The sequence below is a fragment of the Perissodus microlepis genome, chromosome 15 (assembly GCF_051167445.1).
Source record: "Perissodus microlepis isolate ML-2025 ecotype Zambia chromosome 15, ASM5116744v1, whole genome shotgun sequence".
NCBI lineage: Eukaryota > Metazoa > Chordata > Actinopteri > Cichliformes > Cichlidae > Perissodus > Perissodus microlepis.
The window spans coordinates 4873758-4897469 of NC_140475.1; the positions used below are offsets into that span (position 1 = coordinate 4873758).

The 23712-nt window shown below is 42.0% G+C and overlaps 2 protein-coding genes across 2 annotated transcripts; one reads left to right on the top strand and one right to left on the bottom strand.

Annotated features, from left to right (window-relative positions):
- The first annotated feature begins 68 nt into the window (after window positions 1-68).
- On the top strand, window positions 69-9272 carry LOC146371466 (ectonucleoside triphosphate diphosphohydrolase 5-like). Its single transcript, XM_084954410.1, has 14 exons — window positions 69-339; window positions 2490-2710; window positions 3169-3248; window positions 3472-3615; window positions 4110-4185; window positions 4630-4665; window positions 4975-5063; window positions 5152-5234; window positions 5579-5640; window positions 5996-6097; window positions 6374-6517; window positions 6828-6884; window positions 7068-7183; window positions 8435-9272. Exons 2-14 carry the CDS (start codon window positions 2491-2493, stop codon window positions 8516-8518), a joined length of 1293 nt encoding a protein of 430 aa, XP_084810536.1. The 5' UTR covers window positions 69-339; window position 2490; the 3' UTR covers window positions 8519-9272.
- On the bottom strand, window positions 8357-23561 carry znf410 (zinc finger protein 410). Its single transcript, XM_084954408.1, has 12 exons — window positions 23445-23561; window positions 23069-23155; window positions 22936-22987; window positions 22674-22806; window positions 20456-20638; window positions 16871-17092; window positions 14207-14363; window positions 13181-13362; window positions 12596-12685; window positions 12320-12439; window positions 11069-11188; window positions 8357-9490 (listed from the first exon to the last, which is right to left on the bottom strand). The coding sequence occupies exons 3-12, from the start codon at window positions 22966-22968 to the stop codon at window positions 9390-9392; spliced, it is 1341 nt and encodes a 446-aa protein (XP_084810534.1). The 5' UTR covers window positions 22969-22987; window positions 23069-23155; window positions 23445-23561; the 3' UTR covers window positions 8357-9389.
- Window positions 23562-23712: the final 151 nt, after the last annotated feature.

A 23712-nucleotide genomic window follows, 5' to 3' on the forward strand; every position in this document is an offset into this window, starting at 1 on the left:
AATTCCGTTTTTGTTCATGTATTCATATAATGATAATAATAATACTAATAATGAGCTCCAAAGATGAAAAGCAGGTTGCAACTTTGAACTTGCAGTAATTTTGCCACTCAAAGCGATCCTGTTGTTTTGAATCCCTGTCAAAGGTTAGCATTAGAGAGGATGCTTCCACAAGCACAAAATTAAGCACTGGGCGTCCTCCCATTCACAGGACTGAGCAAACAAGCTGTTTATTGTTCTTGACACCAGTGTGTTATGCGAGCTCAGCACGAGACCAAAAACACTGCCGCTGACGTCACTGGGAGTCAGCTGTGAGCAGCGTGCTGCTAGCCGGACATCATGGTGAGCCTCTGTGGTGTTTTCGCGTTTAGTAAGGCATAATTAGGGCAGCTGCTAATTCTCTGTGGTGTAATTAGCTGTCATGTGTGTTTTTAAGAATTCCCTGTTCAAGTTTTAATATTATGTTATGAGTGTTCTGCTTGACATGAGCTTGTTCTCAAACTTCACTGGCTAGCTTTCTGCAACATTTCAGTCATGCGAGTTATCCGATAGCTGGCGAAAACTAATACTACCGGGATGTTAAATAAGAGTCAGCGCTGGTAACTTTCAGCCTAACTTCAGTTATCAGTCGTACGCAGGGTAGTGTTAACAAGTCAGATAAGAAAACTGGAAAGTTGGGATAATGTTATCGCTACATGTTCAAACGAAAGACAGTAAATGTTAATGCAGGCTATTTAAAACATTAGCGGCCATCACACATGCACGTTATTACTTTTGTTTACTAGCTTAACCAGCCTAATGTCCTAATGGATACCCTTCCAAACTGAGTTTGATTTCTTGAAACACTGATGTGCTGTGTGCAGCAAGCCAGTAAATATTAATATGGACTATATACACTTACCGGCCACTTCACTTACTAGTACTGGATTGGACTCCCTTTTGTCTTTAGATGTGCCTTAATTCTTCATGGCGTGGATTTATCAAGGTGCTGGAAACATTCCTAATAGATGTTTGTCCATATTGACATGACAGCATCCCACTGTTGCGGTTCCTGTTCCACCACATCCTAAATGTGCTTTATTAAATTGAAGTCTGGTGAGTGTGAAAGCCGTTTGAGTACAGGGAACTCGCTGTCTTGGCATGTTCAAGAAACCAGATGAGTACACTGTGGTCACAAAGGGATGGGTTTGGTCAGTGACAATACTAAGGTAGGCTGTGGTGTTTAAATGATGCTGGTTTGGTGTAAAGGTGCCCAAAGTGTGGTAGGAAAACATCCCCCACACCATTCTTTGGTTGTTTCATGTTTGATTCTTGGTGAGTCTGTGTGAGATGTTGCTTCAGTTTTCCACTCTTGACTGACAGGAGTGGCATCTGGTGTGGTCTTATTCTGCTGTTTCCCGACTGCTTGAAGGTTTGATGAGTTGTAACGAGTGGGCATTTGAGTTGACTGTTGCCTTCCTATCAGCTCCAAGCAGTTTGGCAATTCTCTGACATTTTTGTCTGGAGAACTGCAATTCATTGGATATTTCCTCTTATTCGGATCATTCTCTGTAACTCTTAAAGATGATCATATGGGAAAATACCAGTAGACAGACAGACACACACACATTTGTATGCTCCTCTTACAATCTGAAATTGCATATAATATTCTATATGTTTGTCTTTCCTGTTTTATTTTTTTATCACAATTTCAGGCCAACTTTAAAACAAAAGTGAGTTTTGGATTATTTTTTAGCCTTTATTCCCATTGAAGTGTAACATCAAAAACCAAGTTGTGATTGCAAATGATTACACCAAACTTGCAAGCACACTGGTTGTGATGTTTAATCTATGCGGATTGGTCTGATTTTTTTTCCACGTTCAGAGCAGATATTGAGACTACAAATAAAAATTGCCTCACCCTGTCTTTTGAAAGACTCACAGACGAGCATTTCTTTTTACTGTGTTCATTTTGGTAACTTGCTCCAAATCATAGCACATGTACAATCTCTGAAATTAAAAAGTGAAATTTGCATTTAGAAGAAGTAAGATTTCTGATGTTAAATATTCCCGGTCTGTTAAATTTCTTTGCAATCAGTGCAACATTGTCTCAGAAGGGTTTCTTATAGGAGCACTTGACTTGAGTTTTTAAGGTTTCATAATTGTGCACTTCTGTAAAAAGATGTTGAGACTTGCTCCAGTTGCCAGACATGTATCGATTGAACATCAAGATCAAAGTCAACCAATTTAAGTTCAACAAGGTGAAATTTTTATGTTTCTTAAATATTCTGCTGGAGTTGACTAAGCAGGTAAGGAAGCTGAGATATATTATCTCTGGGGTTGGTTGAAAGGTATGACGGGGTGTGGTCAAACACAGTAGGTGTAAATCACTTAATTGCTTCCTACCACTCTGTAGCTTGTCATGCTGTAATTTAACATCTCCCAGTACTAGCCAGGAGCAGTTCTGGAGCACTTCAAAACAATTTAAGCTCTGTTTGTTTTTCATCCTCCAGAATGAAGATGAAACCTGCCGTGCCGCTTCTCCTCCTGGCTCTGCTCACTGTCACAGGGCTGAGCCAAGCCCAACTCGGGAACTCTTTCCTGGATTTCTCCTGGATCCTTCCCAGTCTCAGTCGGCCGGCGAACCACAGCCGCATCTTCTACGCGGTGATGTTTGATGCAGGGAGCACGGGGACACGCATTCATGTCTACACCTTCATCCAGAGCGACTCAGGTAATACAGGCCAGAGGTGTCTCTTTAAGCCTGTTCTCTTCCCTATATTTACTTATTTCCTTAGGTTAGCGGCGTTATGTGCTTAATACAGAAAGAGTGACATGTAATGAATGCAGGCTGCCTGCAGAAAGCCTAGCATAAATATTCTAAGGGTTTTTCTCACAATGTAAAGAGTAGCAGGGAGACCTCTGGTGCTGTACAAAAAAAACTGAAGTGCTGTGCAGCTTAAGTAGCACGCTTCAGGTGAACTGAAGTGAATATCTATACTTGCAGTTCTTTTAAATCCATAAATGCTCACTTCAAGGTGCGTAGGTAATTTCAGTAATAATCCTATTTGGTCAGATTTAAGTCAGTGTCTCATCTTAAACATGGCTACATGTATACTAAGCAGATTTATACCTCCCTAAATTCATTTAAGAGGTTCTATATGTGACGTGGGTGGCTCTTGTGACTTTCAGAGCAGCTCCCCATGTTGGACAATGAGATGTTTCATTCCATAAAGCCCGGCTTGTCGGCATATGTCGACGTCCCTGAAACGGTGAGTTCAGCGTTTCCTCTGATCAGTTGCATTGAGTTGGAGGGTGCACTCTACGTTGCATTCAGACATTCCTGCTGCCAGAAATGAAAGTGAGAAATGCAAAATGACAAACAAGTCAGGCCTGGCTGACATAACACTAAGTGTCATCTCAGCTCTCAGCAGTCACTCTGTGGTCAGTAGACTTTTCGGCTGCTCTGCGGTGATTGTTGTTTCTGTTTAAAAGGCTGGACAAACAGTGAGGATGCTGTTAAAGGTAGCCAAGAGGACGGTGCCTCGTGTGGAGTGGAAGCGAACTCCTTTGGTCCTCAGAGCCACGGCTGGACTTCGGCTGCTGCCCGCACAGAAAGCTCAGGCTCTTCTGGACCAGGTAAGAGTGCACTTTCTCGTACTGAGACCTTATTGAGAGGCCTGAGATGGCAATTACACAATACAAGCATTGTGTAGAGTGCAGTTCTTTATCATATGGGAGTTGTTTGGCGCTACAATGTCTGACACCATCGTGAAAAAAAACCCCCACAACCTATTATCCAACAAAGCAGCAGGGAGAAAAGGAAAGTGCTGTGGCAGGTATTACAGAGACAGGAGGGGAAGTATTGTTATCAGAGAGCAGGAGATTAGTGTGGAAGGCTCTTGTGGAGGGGATAAGATGGTAACGGATAGCCCTGGGGCACCTTGAATGATAAATGATACTTTATTAATCCCCCCCAAGGGAAATAATTAATCCCTTCAAGCGGAGGGCACCTCTGGATGAGCTACCATTACAGTAGATAACATTAAGGCCAATCTCACTGTTGCTTTCTTTTGCTCCTAGTTGCACTCAAATCTCCCTTTCTCTCACCCATCTCTCCCTCTTTTCCTCAGGTTCAACACGTGTTTGACGAATCTCCTTTTTTGGTGTCAGACGACGGCGTCAGCATAATGAACGGCAAAAAGGAAGGTAACGTCTGCCCACCCTCTGCCCCGACAAGCAACACATCCGTCAGATATCACGGCAGCTGTTGTCCTCTCTGAGGTGTTTTGCGGGTGGCATCGGTGATCTGTCTGCCCGATTTTAGCGTGCTGTGCAGTTTCTGTAAAGAATCGTTGTTTACTGCAGGCATGAACCTAAATTGCTGAAGATTACAGCAGTGTTTTGTGATGACACTTAAGAAAACGAAATGGCATATTACCACAAAGATGAGAGTCAGTAATTATGCGGTGCAAAAATACTATTGTCTGTTGTGCCGTTGTGTAATTGATTAGTCAGCGTTTCAGCCTCGTTTATAGGACTACATGCCTTTTTATATATGCAAAATTAGTTTCTTAAATGGTCTTTGTTTTCACCTGAAATTACAGGTTTCTGTTTTCTTGCTTTTCTTTTGTGCTAATTTTGTAAATGTAGGACTCCTGGCTTGGATATCGCTGAACTTTCTAACAGGCAAGTACACTGCAATAAACAGTAAAATATTTGTACCTCTTTTTCGTACTTTATATCCAGGTTTGACTTTGTATCTAAAGGTGTCATCGCGTTATCGCACCTCATGTTCACAAATAGAGGCTAAATGTGTCCAACTATGAATTTCCTGCCTACAGGAGTGCTCTGATCTTTATCAGATAGGATCCAGCGATTTTATACTTTGGCTTGTACATGTTTGCCAAATAGGCCTTTTGAAGATAACATCGCAGGTGTAACTGATTCGGTCCTTTGTGTTGTGGTTTCTGGATTAAAGTGTGACTTTTTTTTTAGGTCACCTGAAAGCGCGAAGCAAGAAGACAGTGGGAATATTGGATCTGGGAGGAGGATCAACGCAAATCACTTTCCTGCCCAAACTGAGGGTCAGTTGTTTGAACACTTGAGAGAAATCAGTCTGATCTCTAACCTTCAGTGATAGTAACCCTCTGTGCTCTCTGTATTCCACTGTAGAAAACCACTGAAAGTGCTCCAGCTGCTGACTACACTGCTAAGTTTGATGTCTTAAACTCAACATTTGAATTGTACACTCATAGGTAACTGTTTCAGAAACGACTGTATGCTTCATGAGACATAATACAGTCCATTTTAATTCAGTGTGAATGAATAAGAAATTGCTTCTTGATTTCACATCCAAGATCATTTCCATATTTTCCTTTTTCACATTTAAAATTAGCCTCAAGTTCTGACACTGACTCTGTGACTTCACTCGGATCTGTGTTTAATTAGGAAAACGTCTAGTATCTGTTTAGTCATTAGGATGCGTATTATAGGCAAACACCACTTGTTTGCCTTCTTTTGAGGATGACTTATTTGTCACATGCACAGTCTGTTTCTGCTTGGTTTTCTAAGTGTGTAACAATTCTTTAACTTCATGCAGCTATCTTGGAAATGGACTGATGGCGGCACGATTGGCCACACTGGGAGCTCTGGGTGCAGAAGGTACTGTGCTGCACATGAACTAAATGTGTTTCTTTGCCATTATTCATGTCAGTGTCATCATTGCACGTCACTGATGGATACTGAGAAGAAGGTGGGTCAGTTCAAATGGTTTCTTTTTTAAATTTTCCAAATCTCGAGAAGGAAAAGTAAAGAAAGATATTTTTGTGAGATGTAGTGTTCTGTTATAAATGATTCTGGCCCTGAGATACACTGAGATGAATCACTGAAGTGCTTCAGAGAAAATTGTGTTAGTGACTGCCTGAGTTTTTTTGAGTCATTCTATGACCATGGTAACCTTGTGTGAAGCTTTTGAACCAGTCACGAGTTTAAACAAGTGGTGTCTGCGCTGTCACAGGGTTGGAGTGGCAGGTTTTTAAAAGTTCCTGTCTGCCAAAGAAGTTCAGGGATGAATGGAGCTTTGGAGGTCTAACTTATCAAGTGAGCGGGGACCCAGATGGTATGATCCCATTTACTTATAACAAGCTGTAAGCAGATGAAACCCAAAGCTAATGTTTGCAAGGAAGAACTCAAAAAATGTCCATTGATTTTTTTTTTTCCTTGGGTTTTGCAAAAGATCTTATCTGTTACCAGATGTTTACAGTCAGTTACGAGCAAAATACATGATACGAAATTTAAATATTAGCAGCAATGTGAGCAAAAATATGAGGGCTTACTTGAATGAACATAAGATGCTGACTTTATACTGCTGTCTCTGTTTTTCTTTCCCCTCCAGGTTACACAGGATACAAGCTTTGTTATCAGGAAGTACTTAAGGTGGTGAAGGGGATTATTCATCAGCCGTACGAGCTTGAAGACTCCAATGTTTTTTATGCATTCTCCTATTACTTTGACAGAGCTGTGGATGCGGGCCTTATCGGTTAGTGAACACACACACACACACCCTTGTACACACCTTATATAATTATACAGACCCAGTAGGGTGTCATTACCCATTCCAGCACTAGACATAGGCAGGGAAATGTGAGTCACTTGCACCTGTCTCAGGGGATTTGATGAGCTATAGGTGTGTAGGTATTAAAGAAATTGCTATTCTCTGCCAGTCCAAGCTGAAAGGCGACAAGCTCTATTACTAGTATTATGGAAATGTACACGTAGACCTGCTCTTGTAATGAATGGTGTAGCATTTTTAAATGTGAGTAAGATGACCTCAGTCACCTCCGTTGCAGATGAGGTCCACGGAGGGATGCTGGAGGTCAGAGACTTCAAGAAGAGAGCCAAAGAGGGTGAGATGGGTGAAGGAATGCATCATTACTATAACAGATCTGCAGCTCCCTGTACTTGAGACACAGTGTGCATCTCAATGGAGCTCATTTCTATCTGAAATCTTGCCCTCATCCACAGCAGAATACAGATGACTGATTATTCCTAACACCTAACAGCCCTTATTTATCCTTTTCTCTGCTTAGTGTGCAATAAGATGACCAAGTACCCTCCCATCCACCCTTTCCTGTGTATGGACATGACTTACATCACTTGTCTATTGAAGGATGGGTTTGGCTTTAAAGAGAACACAGTTTTGCAGGTGAGGCAGCATTGTGTAATAAAATTAACAGGGTTCTGGCCTTGGTTATAGGAATGCAAACGAAGCAGTACAGCCAACGCAACAATTTTTCGCAAGGCTGCGCGGCTTTTTGAATTCACCCATTTATGTTTCGAGCTGTTTAGTTCAAACTTGCAGATGAATCATAAGATGGAAACCTATCAAAAGACACAAGCAATGTTTCAAATAAAAAGGTTTAAAATAGCTCCTCACACTTCATAGCATTTTCACAGGCCTTCTTCAAAGAGGCCCTGACACATTAATCAAAGAAGAGATGGTAATATCTCATCCTACCTTTTTATGTTTGAAAATTCACTATGTACACTGAAAACAGCAGATAAGTGTGCTACCAGAAATTGCAGGGTGAGTTGCATTTCAGGAACCCTCCCCAGGGACTGGGAACCTTTGGATGGACTCTGTGCATTTCCACAGTAGGGAACTGGGCCAAAAATGTTGTTTTCTGATAGTTTCATGGCACTTACATTCTAAAGCATATATTAACACCCAACACCTCCACATAGCCATGCAGGAAGAATGAAGCACAGACAGATTTAGTGCGGATATAAGAAACACTGGTTGCAGCCAGTGGTACCCGTCAGCAGAGTGATGACAATATTCAATCTGCCTTTTTCGGCTGAGAGGTAAAAACTGCAGGCTTAATCTTGCTTGGGGCACCAGCTATAGGCCAGACCTTTTCAAGAAAACTACTGGATCCAGAAATGGCATCAAAAATGATTGGGCTGCTGTAAGAAACTGACCAATGAGATTCTGTCTGCTTTGATCATTTTCTTATTTACCCAACTTTCGCTATATAATGCTATCAGATGTAACACCAAAAGAAAAGTGTCTCTGCACTAGTATTGCATCAGTGGAAATGAGATAAAAGACCTTCAGCTCTGACACACAGAGGAAGCCAGTGTAACCTGCAGGTTGTAAAAACAGTGGTTGCTTTTATATCTGTCAGCGGGATAACCTTCCCAGTCTCTGAGGGCCTTTAGACTGCAGAGGAAACACAAGCAACCGATGATTTGAAGGGATCTGTGGACTCCTTGGAAAAAAAATTTGTAAAAAGTTGGGAGTACTTGGAGTAGAAACTTGTCTGTGTCAATTCTCTTTTAATAAAACAAAGGAAAAGAGGCACTTTTACACAAAAAATTCCATTACCTTTTTTATTTCAGTAAATACAAAAATCCTTTGAGTGATTTGGTGTTTTGTTTTTTTTTCCATCCTTAGCTAACCAAGAAAGTGAATAACGTGGAGGCTAGCTGGGCACTGGGTGCTACATTGGATCACTTCCACTACCTGAAGATTCACTGAGAAGTGAGGAGCATACACTGACAACGAGAAGCTGATTTTAGGTGGTGCTCACTAACCACACTCAAGTAATGTGCACTACCTTATCTAAGAGCAGCAGACAGCTGGTGTTGGTTTTATAAGGGCAGAACTAACCTCATGAGTAATTCTTAATTTCTTTTAAAAAGCAATTATTCTCAAGTGTTAATATATTGAGCTATATATGAGCAATGCATTGCCCTACTCGGAGAACAAGTGAAGCACAAGAGGCTGAATACATTTTACCAATAACACACTCTGTTAATGCACCGCTGGGGATTAGTGGATATAGAATTTATTCGAGATAGATGTTTTCTATTTTACTAAGGCTGATAAACAGAGAGGCCTGGCTTGTTAAGTCATGTAATACCAGCATTTACATGCAGCATTTGATTAACTGTGCTTGAGTGGTTTTTAATGTTAAGTGTTTCATTATTAGCCAAAAGAATAATGGCTATAATGGGTGTCTGGTACATTTAAATTTAACTTATCAGCCGTTGTGGTTTTGGGGTACTTATTTTTCATTAACAACCATCACTGCATTTCAGTGTTTACAATGATGAAGCACATAAGCATTCCTGGTCATTATAGTTTCATAAACTAGCAAAACCCGTCTCAGTATTTCTTTGGGAGTCTTTGTTCTCAAAAACACGAGGAAAGAAAATGTTTGTACAAACTTTGCCATTTCACGCTTATTAAAATAAAACCATCACTGGTTGCTAATTACAAATATCTACAAGGGTCTACAGGTCTGAAAGTCATCTTTTTACAGATACATGTCTATATGTAGTCCACTGTGGCAGTCAGCCCAGTGCTGCTGCAACACGCAGTGTGTGATGTTTGTTGTGATGGTGGACTACAGCAGAGCAACTACATCTTCTCCATATGCATGGCCCTCTGTTGTCATGGTCACCAGTTCATGCGGTTGAGAGAGAACTACCACAGAGTCTGCAGAGCCTACACAAACACAAAGGAAAGTTCAAAGAGGATGTTATTCATCCTGTATGTATTTAAAATAACATGAAGGTGCAGACATTGTAAAATCAAACCAAGCACTTTCAGCCTTTGTGCTGATGAAGCCGTTCTGGAATTTCTGCAATACATACAAGTTGTATGAAGCTGGGATGTTTCCAGGCTTTCCAGTCACACGTCTGAACTACATCACCTGGCTCTTCAGTGTTCAAATAATTTTAATTTTATTTATATCGCACCAAATCACAACAACAGTCACCTCAAGGCACGTTATATAGTAAGATAAAGAGCCTTCAGTAATAGAAAAACCCAAAAATCAGACCCGCGAGAATGAAAAACTCCCTTTTAGTAAAGGGAGTAAAAAACAAACAAACCCACAAGTAGAACCAGACTCAGGGAGGGGGGAGTCATCTGTTGTGACTGGCTGGGGATCGGGGGGGGGAGACCGGACAAATAAAGAGATCCAGAGATGAATAAGAACTAATGATTAAATGTAGGATGTGTATAAACATAGAGTGAAAAAGAAACACTCAGTGCATTATGTGAAGCCCCCAGGAGCCTCGACCTATTGCAAAGGTCACCTGATCCAGACGTAACTATAAGGTTTATCAAAAATAGTGTTAAGTTTGATCTTTAAAGCAGAGAGTCTGTCTGTCTCATAAATTCAAGCTCTTTCCACAGAAGGATGGAACAAGCTCTTATTTTTTGAAAGCTGTGGTTGGCACTGACACTTTGGTCATTGCTTATGTGAACTATGTCATCAACACAGTCCCATAACCATTTACACAGGCGCTTGAATCGCAGTCTTTTCTTGTTTACCAAGTAAAAAAAAAAAATACTGGCAGCCACCAGTGCAATAACTGCTTTAGTTATCGCGTTCAGATGATTTTCTGAAAGCTTAACCTCTGACCTTGATCTTGAGGTCAAGGTCATTAAACTTCATACTCGTCCAAGAGTTGTGGTAGATGCACCTATGGTATGAATTTTAGAATCCCATGTCGCCTTGTTCTTGAGTAATCGTGTCCACATCGCCCACCTGTGCTGCGGGGTGATGACAATACCGCATCAGCATTTTATGGCTGATTGGTTAAAAAAAACAAAAAACAAAACCTGAGAGGTGGGCGAACACTCAAAACAAAACTAATATGCAAGCAGCGGTGCTACACTAGTGAATTTATTATTACCAGCATGAGGTTGTCGATGTTATTTACAAATTCGTTTTTAATCTTATTTATTTAACAGGTACAATGCAAAGAGTGCCAGCTGAACTGCTGGAAACAGCCTAAATGTGAAATTTCAGAGACATGAAAACTCGAGCAAACAAGTCTACACAGCCTGAGTGTAGCCGCCGTTATCAAAAGACTCATTCCCTGAAAATCACTTAATGGGACATTAGTGACACCACAAGTTGACTCAGCATCCCTGACATTAACAGAACATTATGAGCTTCACCAAATGAGAGTTTACTGCAGGGCTACAGCATTGTCAGATGTGTTAGGTGTTTTTTAAATCCACTCTTTATGAACTGCCTTTTTTTCCTGTCATACTTGTTCAAACGCCTACCTGGTGATCTCAGCATGGCATGGTGAAGATTCATGGGTTCCACAGTTGTTGTCATGGTGACCATATTGTCTCCATTCTCACCGTCTGCCTCCAGCAGGCTGCTTTGTGTCAGAGCCTCTCCTGTCAGTTGCACACAGACATCAAACTTTTTGTTTTTCCCAAACCTCAACACAAGAGAGAGCACATTTAGAGTAATCCGTCATCTTTATAGAAACCAGGACTCAACCTGCAGCCTCGGTGTGATCACCACAGACCAGTGCTGGTTAGAAAATGATGCTCTGAAGTTAAAAAATAATTGATAAAAACTTGAAATCTAGATTTCTAGAATGCGTTCTGTATAAATGTTGATTTTTTGTGTGCTTATTCTAGTTATTCACACTCAATTTAATAATTAATCCAGTACCTCTTGTCATGTATAAATAACAGAAACTACCAGGCTGTTGTGCAACTGCATCTTCCTTTGCACTGCTTTTACAAAAGACTGGCCTCTTTGGGGAGGCTGACCCGAATAAATCTGCTGTTTATAATTAGAGCTTTGGCAGCGTTTCCTCTGCGGTGATTCAGCTGCTGTGCTTCCCTGCTGCTACAGAGATGTGACAAGGAGGCAAATGTGCTGTCTGCCGTCATTGTTGCATGCTAAAAATGAATTTGAGCTTATTTTGTTCAATTGTTCCAGATGCTGGAATGTGAAAAGCTCAATGAACGATCCTTTTAATCTGCAAGGTACTGAAAATGATACCGAGAATAGAGACAGGAGTGACTGTGTAAATTTGCCTCCGCTGTATTGGAAGATTAACCGTATATATTCACTCAATTATCTCAGCAATTTCTAAGGTGAATGCATTTCAATAAAACAAGATGATGTTATTTTAACTTGGTGATTAAAGACTTCTTAGAGGATCTGACCCCATCACGAAAAGCCCAACAGGCTTCGTTTTTTTCCCCCCTGCAGCAGCGTTTTGCTGTCTCTGCTTTTTCTTTTTTGAAGCTGTGTGCATTCTAAAACAATTCAGCTACTGGGCCTGAAGAATAAAAATGTGAATGATACATTTTTAAGTGCTAGAAGTCATTAACAATTCAAGAAATGTTCCTAAATGTAAATTAAAGCAACACCATCTCTATGCAGACTTTAAAATGTATGGGCAGCTTGAAGCTACATAATCCAAGGATTAGCATATCCACCCACCACACTGGGTGGGTGTTTGTGTGTGCGTGTGTGTGAGTGAGTAAGACAGACAAAGGGAGAAAGACCTGTTTCTCTGCTTTCACTACTGAGTCCCTCCTCTCCGTGTCTCTTCCTCATGTGGACGTTTCTGCTGCCCGACTGAGAAAAAGTCTTCCCACAGATCCCACACACATGAGGCTTCTCACCTGGGAAGTACGCACACAGACACCAAGCAAAACTTTATTCTTCTTCTGAACTGCTGCAGGATGCCGTCTACAAGGCGCACTACTTTACACTTTATCTGTAGCGCACTAATTACAAAGGAGCGCACTGCTGCGCAGCTGTGAACATGTCCCACTCACCAGAATGCACGAGCATGTGTTTTCGTAGACTGGAATACTCTGCGAAGGATCGCCCACAGCCATCTGCTTCACACAGAAAAGGCTTCTCTCCTGAAAGCAGCCACCCACCACAAATATACATTTTGTTTACCTCCGCATTACAAAGCCCCAATTAAAATTTTTGCAGAAAGTATCAGATGCGAATGCGTTCAAAGGGATGCGTTGAATGGCCCCGACGTACTGGAAATTACAATAAACTGCAGCTTTGTTGTTGTCGTTTCTGAAAGCCGCGATGACCAAAATAACCCAGATAAGTCAGCTACGGCTCATTCTTCCAGATATACAGGCGGAAGCTAAGCACAGGTCACCTAACTGACTGTGGAGCACGCCATCAGAAACCTTAATGCCACCCTAAATAAAATATGACAGAGTAGTGTTACTGATTGCAGCAGTAAAATGGAGGGGCCAGTGCTGCTGACTCTTCAAATCTCCAGCATTAACTCTGCCAAGGAGGCATTAAATGAGCAGAGTCAAATGGCCTTAGTTAGTTATTGCTTCCAGGACATTTGGGCTTTTAAATGCAGGGGTCCGTCCTGCTTTCCCCACCTGTGTGTGTGCGTCTGTGGTTCTTCAAGTTTCCAGCAGTGGTGAACCTCTTGCCACAGTTTGTCTCCTTGCAAATGAAGGGCTTCTCGCCGTTGTGAGTCCTCATGTGAACCTGCAGCCTCTGCAGCACGTAGAAACTCTTCCCGCAGCCTTCTGCGCCGCACCTGAACATCCGGTCATTCCTGCGAGCCGAGATAAGATGACAAACAAACCTCGACGTCTCTCGTGCACATGCTTCATTGGTTAAAGCCCGCCACAAGGTCAGACGGGGTAGCCTCAAACAGATCTGCTACGCTGGTATTAACAGAGCTCCTGCCATACAGCTGGAGAAACTCCTGTTGCACAGCAGTGCTTTCTGCTCCCTGCACAGTCTCTCTGCCTCCCCAACAAATAAAGCAGGAACCTTTTCCTGAGCTGCCATTACTCCTTTCATTGTGGCTGTAAAACACCTGTGCAGTTTAAAGCCAACACCTCCAGCTTACATTTTACAACTGCTGAACAAACCTAGTGCCTTTTGTACTTGAAAAACATCACACAGAATAGCTTGAAGACCGAGCTCACCCTGCCCTTGAGGGTACTTCAGGAGGGCAGAACGTGTCTGGAGAGCAGCCTGTTACACATCTTACACCAAATCTTATACTAGAACATGATTACATAGCTCAACAAATAACCAAGATACCATGATACACACAAATTTGTTCTTTTCTGCACTTTTGTTGTATATTGGGCTCTAGCTTACAGAGTATGACTTTGTGGTGTCTACATTAGCTGCTTGAATCTTTTTGTCTGACTTGTATCTATACTTTACAGATATTACAGGCATGTAATTTTCTATTAACACATTTCACAGTTGGTGCACGCGTTCCTGTGTGTAATGAAATGTGTACACCAACAACCCTGTATTATTTTCTAATTTGAAAAATGCATCCACATTATCAGAATTTGCACACTTGAGCGACATCCCCTATGCTTGAACCACTGCTGGATAAGGCACAATCCCCCCGTGCTGTCTGTGCGATGCGTTACCTGTGTGTTTTGAGGTGATATTTGAAATGAGCGGGCCAGGTGAACGTCTTGCAGCAGCCCTCAAACGAGCAGCGCATCTGCTTGGAGAGGGGGCGGCTCGTTCTGGCAGAAAGGTCTCGTTTGTCTCCGTCTGCTATCAGACTGTGTGTGTGGTCACCTAGGCAACCGGAAGAGGAAAGTGAGCGAGGTGATGCAGTAAACAATCCAGCAGCGAGAGTGTCCCCGGCCTCTGGAGCATACCTCTATAAAAGCTAATCACTGGTTACTGACTGAGACTTGCAACCAAAACGAAACTCAGAGATGAATGAAATCAGTCCCATTTAACCCGACCACACTCCACGCTTATCTGCTAAAGTTTAGTTTGTGCTGGTGTCTGCTGTAAAGCACCTGTAACTGATATCCTGCTGCTGAAAGAAACTAATCTAATCTGATGGAAGTTAGATTTAGATGCAGTAGGTTCAGAGCCCCTGTGCTGCCTTCCTGCATCACAAACCTCCACTACACTCAGTGATTTTGCACTTCTCCCCTCCCAAGTGAGTACTGTGGATCAAACTACCCCCATATGTCTGATAAACCCCCCGCTTGACTTTGACTTCTGCCCAGGAGACAGCTGGAGAAACTCCTGTTGCTATCAGCCTCAAAGATCTGAGGACATGCACTAGCCAGCTGTCCCTGATCCTGAGTCACATTTACAGCCAGAATCTGAAGCAGAAGAAGAAACCAGTGTTGTGCAACACGCTGCCTGCTTCCTGTACTGATCAATTAGCAGCTTAAAGACCCTGGCATTAGGTGATGAAGGTGCCAAAGCAAGTAATCTTGCTGAGGATCTGTCAATCCAAAGAAGGGGAGGGTGGCCTTGAAGGGCTTGTTTCACACGGCTGAATTACCAGCTGCTCTCGCTTGATCTTGATACAAATACAACAAAGTCAAAGATAACTGTGCTGAAAAATGTCAGCTGTATTAAAAGAGTGTATCTGAACCTAAACTGGACTATGTGAAAACCTGTAAGTAAAGAAGAATGCACAGAGTAACATAACCACTTTTAAGAGACAAAGTGCAGATTTTAAGACACTTGACAGCTTTTCCATTTTACCTGAAAATCTATTTTCAACACAAAGAAAAAACACAGCACAAACAATAATGCCTTCTAGTTACCACTTGATTTGTTTGTGCACATCATCACAAACATGTAAAATAAATCCCGGTCAGGTCAAGATGGGAGGAAACAAACCCGGGGCTGGGCAGAGATACGAAGTAAACTTCTTACACTCCCATATCACTTTTCAACATGGACCTCCAGCTGCAATTCGACTCAGAAGTGGGGGGTTCAAAGATCAGAGATGTAGCTAGGAGTCATGGAGCCTTAAATGTCATGGGTAAATGCTTTATCTAACAGGCAGCCTGTGGAGGCAACTTAAAATGGTTTGCGATGTAGTCCTGACTCCTGGTGCGGGTCAGCAGCCCTGTGGAGCGTCTGTTTCAGATCAGAGCAGAGGCTTTACAGTAAGATAAGATAAACGTGTGGACAGACGCCACTAAATAAGCAACAGGTCGAGACGCAATGCGGGAGAGGACGGTAAACAAGTCGACGATCAAAGCAGTTTGAGCTTGCGAGACCCGGACGAGCGTTTAATAGCCATTTAGAGATTTTTCTAAGTGTAGCGTCGGCATTACTTTCAAACAGATGGTAGAAAGTTGAAAAGAAGAGGGGAAACATGAGGCTACAGCCAGCAGCTGTTGTCACACTGGATTCTGTGACCGCTGAGACTCAAAGGCCACCACAGCCTTTTTTATGACAGCTTAACGAATGCTGTATTGAAAAAGAGTTGATGAATATACAGTAACAGGTTTTGGTTAACAGCTATTAAACAATTTCCTGGCTATAACCGCACTTGCTGGCAGATTTACACTTTGGTTTCTGAACCAGGTTCAACAAATAAGATATAATCTGTGAAGCATCGAGCCTCTGTCCCTCCCACTTCTTCTCTTTGTGCACATCTAAGTGGCTCCTGTTCTTCGCTTATATTTACTGTGCAGACATGAGTGATATCGATTTACTTATATAACTCTTGGCAATAAAGCAAACACAATATTTCAGAACCATCAGCTATTTTTATTTTCTGCAATATAACATCTTCCTAATGGCTTGATCGAATGTGTGTCCCCAGGCCTGACCTCCTGCCACTCCACATTTTTACTAAATCATCAGCGACATAACATAACCACGGGAGCTGGATTCTGATCACTGTTTCGTTATATTGTGACATTTACAGCTCTACTAAATATCTGCCGTCGCACTTGTACATCAGTCAAAGACAAAGCTACAAATTCCTTTTGATTGGGAGACTCGACAGGAGAATTTTGGGACCCAGTTTTAGTCAGAGCTGATTACACCACGTTTTCATCTCTTCACTGACCTCATTTCTCTTCTGTCTTTGATGCCTGCTACCAAAATATACGCCGCTTCCTCTACACAGCCGTTACGTCTTGGTTTTTTCCCCCCAGTTTTATTCTCAAACTTGATATTAAATCCCAAATAGCTGCCTACAGAGCACACACCAGTAGCAGCGCTCACATCCAATGAGTGTTGTTTTAATATTGTTTCAAAAAGAGCATATTTGACATAACTTTAAGGTGTAAAAGATTCTTGGAAGAATTCTTTACCGTTCGTGACACTTGCAGCTCTGGCGTCCTGGCTGGCCTTGGCATCCTTCGCTAGCTGAGCCCGTGTGGCGGCGATCAAGCTGTCATGTGCCAGCTCTTGTACCCGCAGATACCAGGGAGCGCTGCCATCTATTCCGTAGTCCCCCGATGGGACCCCCTCATCTTCATCATCCCCGGCGCCATCTGCGGCGAAGATCAGGGACTCTGAGGAGGCTGTAATGCCTGACAGGGGGGGAAAAAAAGAAAAAGGTCAGGATGAGAGTAACTGAAATAGAAGACAGCTGCAGTGAGGCGCTCTAGGTCACTTCTATTTATTTATTATTGTTCTTCCAATGCTGCTCGGCAACATTAAATGTTGCCGTTTTATTCTAAGCAAGCGGAAGGAAGTTTTCAACAGACCCCCAAATAGAAATATAAGAAAACATGACAATACTTTCTTCAGGGACTGAGTACATTTAATAAACAAGTAATTCTGTCCAGTGAAAAGTCTCTCCATCACGTCTCACTGAATCACAGACAGAATACAGCGCGCTGCACAAAAGGTGTATGTGAGGAGACCAAAATTAATTTTTTGACTCTCCTGCCAAGGCCTGATGAACCAAGAGAATGTGCCTGCCAAGGCTCATTTCTTCAAGCCAAAATATTTTTTCTTTTTTGAATGAAAATGTGTCACCCCATTTCTTTTTGGCGCTGTGTGTGGAATTTGGAAGACAGAAAGTGCAGACACAAGACGGGATTTAGACTTTTTATATGAAACTTTGCTTGTCAGTTAACAGTAATATTACTTTTTTTTTTTTTTATAGAAAGCAAATGTTAGAAGATACACACTGATTGGACACTTTATTAGGTACACCTTGTTGGACCAACTTTTTGATTCAGATCTGTCTTAATTCTTCATGTCACAGATTCATTAAATTGTTGGAAACGTTCCTCAGAGATTTTGGTCCATATTGACATGACAGCATCGCACAGCTTCTGCAGATTACAATTCTCCTGTTCGACCACATCCCAGCGATGCTCTGCTGGTTTGAGAGATGGTGACTGTGGAGGTCATTCGAGTACAGTGAACTCATCGTCAGGTTCAAGAAAACTGTTTGAGATGATCTGAGCTTTGTGACACGGTGCGTTATCCTCCTGGAATCAGATGATGGCTACACTGTGGTCATAAAGGGATGGACATGATTAGCAACAATACTCAGGCGGGCTGTGGAGCTTAAATGATGCTTAAATGGTACTAAGGGGCTAAAAGTGCACCAAGAAATATCCCCCACTCCATTACACCAGCACTACTAGCCTGAACCACTGTTACAAGGCAGGATGGACACATGCTTTCATGTTATTTTCTCCAAATTCTCACCCTACCATTTGAATGTTGCTGCAGAAATCAAGATTCATATGACCAAGCAGCACTTTTCTAATCTTCTATTGTCCAATTATGGTGAGGCTGTGTGAACTGCAAACTTGTTTTCCTGTTCTTAGCTGACAAGCGTGATACCTAGTGCGGTCTTCTGCTGCTGTAGCCCATCTGATTCAAGGTTCAACAGGTTTTGCTTTCAGAGATGCTCTTCTGCTCTTGGCTGCAGCGAGTGGTTAAGCTATTGATACCTTCCTATCTGCTTGAAGCAGTCTGGACATTCTTCTCTGACCTTTGACATCAACAAGGCATTTTCACCCAGAGAATTCCTGCTTGCTGGATATTTTCAGACCATTCTCTATAGAGATCGAAAATGTTACGTCAAAACCGCAAAGGATTGTAGGTACGAGTAACAAGCGGTACTAGCGCATGCAGGCTTTCACAAGAAAACACTCACACAGCAATAAAAAAAAACAAAAAACACACAAAGAATGGCAAGAAGCTGTTGTATTATTAACTGCAATAGCCGGTCACATGACAGCCAGGGCAAGCCGACGGGTAAAGAGATCGGTTGTTATCGGATTCCGTCGTGGAAGAAAAATTGTTCAAGCCGTGTTTCCGAAGTAACAAAGAGCCGACGGATGGCCTGGATTGCAGCCATTCGAAGACCAAATATAACGTTTCAGAACACTCCAGCTCACATGTTAGTCTGCTCCAAGCATTTCCACAAAGGTAAGTCTTCTGTTGTAGTTAATACGTAATTTATCGTAACATAATTGTTGATGTAGGTTACAAATAAGTCTATATTGATTTGAATTTAATTCATTGTGCTATGCTGCTTTGTTCACTGTGGCTTTGCGGGCTAATGTTTGTTGTGCTTTGTAGGAAAACCAGCCTACAAAATGCTGGAATGCGATCCAGCATTGATAGAGGAGCCCCTCTATCAACCTGGGTCATACTGAGTTTAAAGCTGCTACCACAACGAGATTTGATCGGTTAAGAGAGAGAGCGATATCAAAACAGCCACGAAAAGTCCGCATATATGTGCCCAAGTGTTGTATTGAAGGAATCAAGTGATGAATAACTGTTTTCCAGTATGTTGTTTTGATATGGTTATTTTTTATTTATTTTTTTGCATTGTTGATTTGTTTTTCACCGAAGCAGCTAATAAAGCATGATGGAATACAATTTTGCCTCTTTCTTGTAAGACTCTATAATAGAATGAAACAATAATGCCACTTATAAATAAAGACAATCAATTGAATGAATTAAGAAACACTTATTTTATATCTATTGGATCTGAAAATGTTGTAAAACGACAAATAGATTGCGTTGGCCTGTACAGGAGATAAAGAAAAAAAATTACAACAGTAATCCCCAAAGTAAACTGGACCTGGGCTTGTTGCAGGGATCTGAAGTTACTAAACATTTTGTGAGTGTGTGCACTCACACTTAGGACCATATAATTATAAATATGTGCATGATGAAAGTTGGGCAGCACGCTAACGTCTTTAGTCCACTCTGTATGCTCGTATGGGTCTGACGCTTTCACTCCTTTGATTTTTTCCTTGTGCTTTTTTTTTGCCTTTTCGTCAAGTCTGTCTTTGTACGGACCTGCCGTGTTCTCGTTTTGTACATAACTGTTTTTGGGGCAAATAAAATGCAGATATGGATTAATGCAGAATTAATGGTTACCAGTGCTGGAAATGCTAGCGCTTGATGCAGTGTTTTGATTTTGCTGCCACTCATACCTACAATGCAACGCGCGAAAGTCACGTAGTCTGTCGATCTCAATAAACACTAGAGAAGGTTTTGTGGGAAAAATCCCAGCAAATCAGCAGGTTCTGAAATACTGAGATCAGCCTGGCTGGCACTAACAACCATGCCACATTCAAAGTCGCTTATCCTTTCTTCTCCATTCTGTTGCTCTGTTTGAACACCAGCAGGTTGTCTTGATCATGTCCACATGCCCAAATGCACTGAGGTACTGCCATGTGATTGGATGATTAAATATTTGTGTTAACAAGCAGTAGAACAGGTGTTCCTAACAAAGTGGCCAGTAAGTGTAGAACCAAAGGATTAACGTTACTTTGCTGTCCTGCAAAGGAAGAAATCGTGAGTCACAAAAATAAATTCAAGCATTTGAACTAAAGAACATGGATGCCAAGTGTGGCAAAAACGTAATTCAGACTTTGGCAGAGACAAACGACGTCCCTTTAATGTTCGTTTACCTTTTGCAAGGTTCAGCAGGACATAGGAAGTGTTGTCTGACTGCTGTAAGTCATGGAGGATGGGCGGGGGGCTTGAGGCCCGTGGGTGAGAGTGCGTCTGGACTACTAATGAGCTTTGCTCTGACACGCCTCCAAACTCTGTCAGGGAGGGGGAACTCTCAGGCTCGTGGCTTAGGCCTCCATCTGGGGGAGGAAATCAGTTATTGTGTCAAATTGAAAACACATTTACTCTAAAGTAATATCATACAGTAAATAATCAGTGAGCTGTTTACGCAGATATGACAAGTGCACTGTACTGATTTAATAGCACGAATATAAACTAGCAGACATGAACATACTATAAACAAGGCACATCTTAAATACTGATTTAAAATAACTAAATGTATTCAGTGTGTGTATGAGACTTCAAGAAGGCACAAAATAGAACTTGATAAGCAACACTGAATGCAAATATAGCCTTCATTTACAATCAGTGCTGTCTGCTCTTTTAGATCTGCCCCTCTTATTCAAGGTAGATTAATAAAAAATAGAAATAAATCGTAGACACATTGTGTCACAAAGAATATCTGTCCTTCCAAATTGAAGCATCTCTAGCAAGCACTTTTCTTTCTTTTCTTAGACATGATTTACCGTCTTTTTCAACAGCCGTAGAAGGCTTTCCAGGTTTCAAATATAGACGGTTAAATGCACCAGTGCAAATCTGAAGGGATAGAGATATTCTGAAAACAATCAGAATGCTGTGAAGAACCGTTCTTATTGCCAAGGGTCTTCTAAATGCTTATTTTCATGTGACAAAAATTTTAATTAGCAACAAATTTCATGTTTTCTCACAAAGTAGTGCATTTAAATTTAACAATGTGGCACACGTATTTATGTGACTATTCCACACACAAAGGCCGGCTGTAGCTAGTGCCACTCATATACACTCGTATATGATTCAGTAAGTGCTCAGCACCGCAACCATCACTCACTACAGACAATTACACCTACATTTTCTTTCTAAATGACACAGACGGGAAATGGCAGAGATTGTTGGTTAGGTATCTTTTGTCTTCTATTCTTCTTCATCATTATCATCATCATCATCATCATCTTCTATTAAAGAACAAGAATCTATGATTAAAGCTGTGATCGGTGTATCAGTTTAACAGAAATTGTGCAGGTACATGTATCAATGTTGGTGTAAATATACACTGCTAAAAAAATAAAAAAACAAAAGAACACTGTCGACAATGGTCAGCTATTTTTTTTTAGTGCAGGGATAGCTCAGTAGGTAGCAGGGTCACCCCATGATCGGAAGGTCGGGAATTCGAATCCACTGAACAGCTACCCTGAGGTACCCCTGAACAAGGTACCGTCCCTACACACTGCTCCCCGGGCGCCTGATCAGTGGCTCACCACTGCTTCACTGAGTGAATGGTTAAATGCAGAGAGAGTCATTTCCACACAGGGATCAATAAAGTATACATTATTATTATTATTATTATTATCATTATTGTTATTATTATGTGCTTGTATGTATGCCTGACAACATTGGGGTATGGTCCTCCTCCCAGTTTAGGACCAGGCATCACTGAGCTTTAGGACAGTCTGAGGTGAAACCAGAGGTATTCTATTGGATTTTGGTCCAGTTAAAGGAATGAGACTGCCTGCATATCTTCACCACATAAAGCCAGGCATTGTTGTGCACCAGGAGGATCCCAGGACCCACTGCACCAGCATAGGGTCTGAAAATCCAATGATTTCATCCCAATACCTAATGGCAGTCAGGGTGTCATTGGCTAAGCTCTAGAGGTCTGTGTGTTCTTCCAGAGACATGCTAATGATATATCAATGGTGCCAGGCAGTGAGCACAGGGCCTACTAGAGCACATCAGGCCCTCAGGCCACCCTCATGAAGTCTGTTTCTGATTGTCTGGTCAGAGACATTCACACCAGTGGCCTGCTGGAGGTCAGTTTGTAGCTCTGGCAGTACTCATCCTGTTCCTTCCACAAAGGAGCAGATACCAATCCTGCTGATGGGTTAGGGACCTTCTACGCCTGTCCAGCTTTCCTAGAGTAAACGCCTGTCTCCATAACAAGGTAGGGCTCTGGTAGTAATATTACTAGACAATGAAAAAAACCCCGAAAACGATTGGATGTAGTAATGAAAGATGTGGCACGAATATCACTACTCTGCCCAATAGTGGACAAGACAACAGAAGTGAGCATGTGCTCACCTGTGAGCTCCAGCGGGGTGCACAGGGAGCTCTCAGCAGGGGCCAGCAGAGGCAGGCAGCAGTGTTTGGACTCCGAGTCCTCCAGACCCTGCACCAATGGGATGGACGCGTTCTGCACAAACTGCACCAGCAGCTGAGTGATGGGGAAGGAGAAGAGGCACAGCATGAAAAAAAAAAAAGATGAACCTCGTGTGTTATTTTAACAGATCCCTGCACCACAAAGTGGTCTCCCTTCGGAGGGCGAAAATGATGGAAAGCTTACCTCTGGTTTGGAGTCAAGCTCATCAGAAAGCATGGGTCACCCTGTGTGTAACCTGCAGGGCGAGATAACACTGAGCTATTAAACGAAAATACTCGTCAGTATAAGTGGCTCGAGCACAATGACAACAACACACCTCAAATGTGACCTGGTGAACGGCAGAATCTGTCAGTCATGAGCTCGGACTGCAGGTCATCTTCCAGTCAAATCCATGGTACGAGCTCTGCGGTCAACAACAAGACAAAGCTGTCAGGTAAACCTCCGGAGGTTTTTGGTAAACACAAAGAGCTACTGTATGCTCGGCAACTGCAGCTAAGTGTAGCCAAACCTCAATAAAATCTATCTAAACTGTTCTGGATAAAAACAGGCATATGGCACACTGCCTGTTTACCTAGCTAGCATAGCTAACACCTAGCCACCGGAGGTATTTTCCCAAATGATGGATCCCCGCTGACGACACACTAGACAGCTATACAATTCCGTTAATTCTCCGGTGATATTAAACAGTTTACCTTGCAATAGATGTGTATGCAGGACACAGCGTAAGAGTAAGTTAATGTATATTTATCTCCAAAGAGCAGGTTTGGGCTACGGAGGCTCAGATACATCAATTTTAAGACACTTCCGCGTTTTCAGTAAGAACGATTCTGTGTCATCGACGCCATCTAGCGGTACAGATGTGTAATTGACTGTAAAAACTGACCACTCAGTCAGTTCAATAGCTTATTGGCTTCATTGTTCCCTTTTAGAAATAAATATATCAGAGGTAAAAAGCTTAAG

Excerpts from the sequence above, each read along its gene's own strand:
- LOC146371466 (XM_084954410.1), top strand. The coding sequence starts at position 2,491 with ATGAAGATGAAACCTGCCGTGCCGCTTCTCCTCCTGGCTCTGCTCACT. Across the intron at positions 5,064-5,151 it reads CTTTCCTGCCCAAACTGAGG|AAAACCACTGAAAGTGCTCC; the intron begins GTCAGTTGTTTG and ends ATTCCACTGTAG. Across the intron at positions 6,098-6,373 it reads AGTGAGCGGGGACCCAGATG|GTTACACAGGATACAAGCTT; the intron begins GTATGATCCCAT and ends TTTCCCCTCCAG.
- znf410 (XM_084954408.1), bottom strand. The coding sequence starts at position 22,968 with ATGCTTTCTGATGAGCTTGACTCCAAACCAGAG. Across the intron at positions 22,807-22,935 it reads AGCTTGACTCCAAACCAGAG|CTGCTGGTGCAGTTTGTGCA; the intron begins GTAAGCTTTCCA and ends CCCATCACTCAG. Across the intron at positions 12,440-12,595 it reads ACACATGCTCGTGCATTCTG|GTGAGAAGCCTCATGTGTGT; the intron begins GTGAGTGGGACA and ends CGTACTTCCCAG.